The sequence below is a fragment of the Xiphophorus hellerii genome, chromosome 18 (genome assembly GCF_003331165.1).
Source record: "Xiphophorus hellerii strain 12219 chromosome 18, Xiphophorus_hellerii-4.1, whole genome shotgun sequence".
Classification (NCBI taxonomy): Eukaryota; Metazoa; Chordata; class Actinopteri; order Cyprinodontiformes; family Poeciliidae; genus Xiphophorus; species Xiphophorus hellerii.
In genome coordinates this window covers 30196914-30200798 of record NC_045689.1, presented here as the reverse complement: position 1 = coordinate 30200798, position 3885 = coordinate 30196914, and the positions used below count along the sequence as shown (strand labels likewise).

The following is a 3885-nucleotide window of genomic DNA, read 5'->3' as shown; positions in this document are numbered from 1 at the left end:
TGAGCCTTTATGCCACATTAGAGTTGTAAAGTGTTGCAATATATAGATGGTCTCTATGAAAGACAAGCTGACATCAAATACCTTAGATGTGTCTTTTTGTGTTAGTCAGAGTAAGTTCCATGTTTAAAGGTTACTATGAGAAATTTTAAGGCCACTAACAAAGTATTGAGGATATTTTGATTCAGGAATCTGAACATCTTGTAAATTATTTTTTCATAGTATTTCTGTATTCGAATGTAAAGTTTCAATGACTAACAACAGTTCTCTTGATGCTGGTAAATCTTCAGGGCGACTGATCAATGACCGAGTGATTTTCATTCAAGTGTTGGTTGCTGTTCTTCTTTGCATTAACTTGACGCTAATTCTAACATTTTTTATGAAGGAAATCTTCTACACAAATATGCGCTACATTTTGTTTGCCAATGCATTATTTTCTGATTGCATAAATATAATAATGACAAATGTGATGCTGCTCTTTTTCAATTTTTCTGTCCCTGTACAATCATGGTCATGTATTTTCTTTTGCCTCCTGCCGTCTTTGTGTAATTATGTCACTCCTCTGACTCTGACAGCGATGAGCCTGGAGCGCTATGTGGCTGTCTGCATGCCACTGCGTCATGCAGAGCTGTGCACTGCAGGCAGAGCCCTGCAGGTCATCCTCATCATTCACAGCCTCAGCATCATACCCTACATTGTGGTTCTTATAATCTTCTTTTCCTCAGTCACCTTTAGCTTCTTCACACAACACATCATCTGCTCTGTGGATGCTTTAATTTTGCACAGGTGGCAGGGTCATGTAAGGTCTGCGATCAGTCAGTTTTACTTCCTGATCATGTGTATCCTCATCGCTTTCTCCTATGTTCAAATAATAAAAGTGGCCAAAGCTGCATCTGGAAACAACAAAGAGTCGACACGAAAAGGACTCAGAACTGTGATCCTTCATGCTTTCCAGCTGTTTCTCTGTCTCATCCAGCTGTGGACCCCCTTCATTGAAGCTGCTGTTCTTCAGATTGATTTCAGTTTATTTATAAACGTCAGATACATTAACTATATTCTGTTTAATCTTTCTCCTCGGTGTCTGAGTCCTCTTATCTACGGCCTGAGAGACGAAACGTTTCTACTTGCGCTGAAGCAATATGTGTTCTGCTGTCCGTTTATAGACACAGTAAAACGTTAACAAACTGAAGAACCTGAAATTTATTGAACATAGATGTGAATGTGATTCACGATGGATACATGTTCAAATATTTTGCCTGAATTGTCAGCAGAGTTGTTGGTACGTAGGCCTGTCACGATAGCAAATTTTGCTGAACGATTAATTGTCTCAAAAATTATTGCGATAAACGATAATATTGTTTGAAGACCTTTTTACACTGATTTAATGGGAATGATGTAATAATGCATGTGATTTCCTGCCAAAGATAGATACACTTTATTTTTAAAAGAACACTAAACACTGGAACTGATAAACAAAATAAACAAAACAACCAAAAACAAAAATAAAATGGATTCTCAGTCTCCATTAACAAAAAATGTACTGGAAAAAAAACTAAACAACATAAAGCCAAAGTGGAAATAAATACTGCATTCAACCAAAAGAGTGCAGATTATGAAGTCTGTATACTATGTTGCCCTTCAGTAATAATTAGATTTAAATAGAGAAGATGGGCACATCGACTACCTGATGCAATAATTCACACTACATGATTTTTTGCTCCTATTTTTCCCCTTACAACAATCTTAAAACGTTGGTCTTTCTAAGATTGTGTGGTGTGTTACGGTAGATCGTCGTTGCCGCTCCGATCTAAATCAGGGGTTTTTCTCCGACTGGGATCTTAACGCAGCCTGTTGAATGTGACAGGTAGCCAATCAGAAAGCCTGGATTCTCCTCCGTGTTTTCTGATGGGAAATTACGTCGGGGAATCCCAAACAGCTGACACGGAGCAACCCGAAGTCCAGCGGACATTGGAGATGATACGTGGAAACAACATTAATGTTTATTTAACATGCAAAGAATATAGAAATGACAAGGGGAGGAGTTGGAGCGAAATTGTTACCGCAGTTGATAAACCCGGTAACTTTTCAGCTGTTCTTCGTTAACGTGACATAAATACTGTAGGCTATAATGATTTTCATTCGGTCAGGACTTTACGCTGACACTAGCCACATGCATTGCAGGTAGATTGTAGTAAACATTGATTAATGCCTGGTTTTAAAATTAGTCACTGGACTTGTAGCCATTATTTTGTGCCCATTGTTGGACACCACACGGCAGGAAGGAACCCGATCGAACCGTTATACCTAGGATTTCTGTCGGCTAATGTGTGGTCTGTCAGGTTTTGAAGGAGGGCCGACAATCGGCTGGCAGCTCTAAGATCGTGCAGTGTGCCCTGGGGTTTACACTAAGGAAATGAGGAAGGGAGGGTCAGTGGAGAGCACCGGAGTTGAGCCTTTTTTCATTCAGTCTCATTAGCTGAAAGAGAAAAAGGTCGGAATGTTAGGTTGGGGTTCTTTTTCCTGTTTTGCTTTTTTTTCCTCTTCTGTTCTGTTCTGGCTTTTCTGGGAAGCTGCCATTTCCTTTCACAGCCACCAGATGTCACCATTGAGCGGAGCCCCTGGAGAAGTGTGGCGGCCAACCTGTAGACGCACCTGTGTCTAATTTTCGAGAGCTGCGGAGGTGCTTCATAAGGACCGCCTAGCTGACACTCCAGTGCCTGAGTGTTTGCCTCATCTGGTAGACGTTTTCCTTAGAGAAAAGCCTCCTAGATTGATCTCGTGTTCTGATCGCTCCTTGTGTTCTTCCTGTCAGGATTCCTCGTGGCCATCCTGAGACCCCTCGAGGTGGACAAGCGTTCCCGTCTGGATTTCCCTTTGGTTTTTCTCCCGACGCCATTGGTGTTACCAATCGGCTACCCTCCCTCGTGTACTCACCTCCCTGGTCCCTTCCCGTGGTTTTCCTGCGCCTCGCCACAGACTGGGCCTGCCGGCGCTTCGTGTCCCGGGAGCTAATCATCGTAGGTCCCCGCTCGGAGGTCAGCCCGCTCCCCTCTTCAGCTACAAGGCTTACCTGCTCGCTCTCCAACGGTAATCCATCTCTCCAGCCGCCGCCACCGACAAGACTTAGCTCCGCCTTCAAGTAAGCATGCTCTGAAAGATTCTCGGAATTATTTCCTTAGATCTGTCCCGTGTCTCACCTCACCTTTCTCCTACAGTCCGACGACCAGTTTTCCTCCATTCCCAGGTTCCAGGACTGTTTCCCCAAACCCCCCACTACCTCTCTCCAAATAAATATAATTGTGATCATACCGCCTCTCTTAGACTTAGACTTAGACTTGTACTTTATTGATCCTTTGGGAAGACTCCCTCAGGAAATTGAAGTTACCAGCAGCTCCCAGGCAAAACACAAAGTTAACACACAGTAAGCAAAAGTGCAAAAGAATACAAAATACAAATTAAATACTAAGGTACACACCAAATGTGAGTAACCAAAACCTTAAATTATGCAAGAAAAACCTTAAATTATGCAAGAAACAAGGAATAAGAATATAGAATATAAGTAAATATAAATGCAACACAAAAAAAAAAAAAATATATAAGAATTTGACGGATAGATTGACCAGTGATATCGTATTGCACTATGTGGTTTGACCTGATAAGTATGGAGAAAAATACAAGGGGTCACTACTCCTTCCACCCTCTGTCCTGTGTCACCTCCCCCCCCAATGAGGAATTGTACAGTCTGAAGGCATGGGGGACAAAAGAGTTCTTAAATCTATTGGTCCGGCACTTGGGAAGCAGCAGTCTGTTACTGAACCGGCTCCTCTGGCTGCTGATGACGACGTGTAGAGGGTGGCTGCTATCGTTCATGATGTCCAGCAGTTTGTT

The 3885-nt window shown here is 42.4% G+C and overlaps 1 protein-coding gene and 1 long non-coding RNA gene across 2 annotated transcripts; both read left to right on the top strand.

Moving 5' to 3' along the window:
* Positions 1 to 1276, top strand: LOC116708069 (odorant receptor 131-2-like). Its single transcript, XM_032545837.1, has one exon. It carries the CDS (start codon positions 248 to 250, stop codon positions 1175 to 1177), a length of 930 nt encoding a protein of 309 aa, XP_032401728.1. The 5' UTR covers positions 1 to 247; the 3' UTR covers positions 1178 to 1276.
* A 1219-nt stretch (positions 1277 to 2495) lies between these two features.
* Positions 2496 to 3278, top strand: LOC116707905 (uncharacterized). The gene is made up of 3 exons (XR_004336582.1): positions 2496 to 2734; positions 2810 to 3136; positions 3213 to 3278. It is a non-coding gene; the product is annotated as an uncharacterized LOC116707905 (long non-coding RNA).
* Positions 3279 to 3885: the final 607 nt, after the last annotated feature.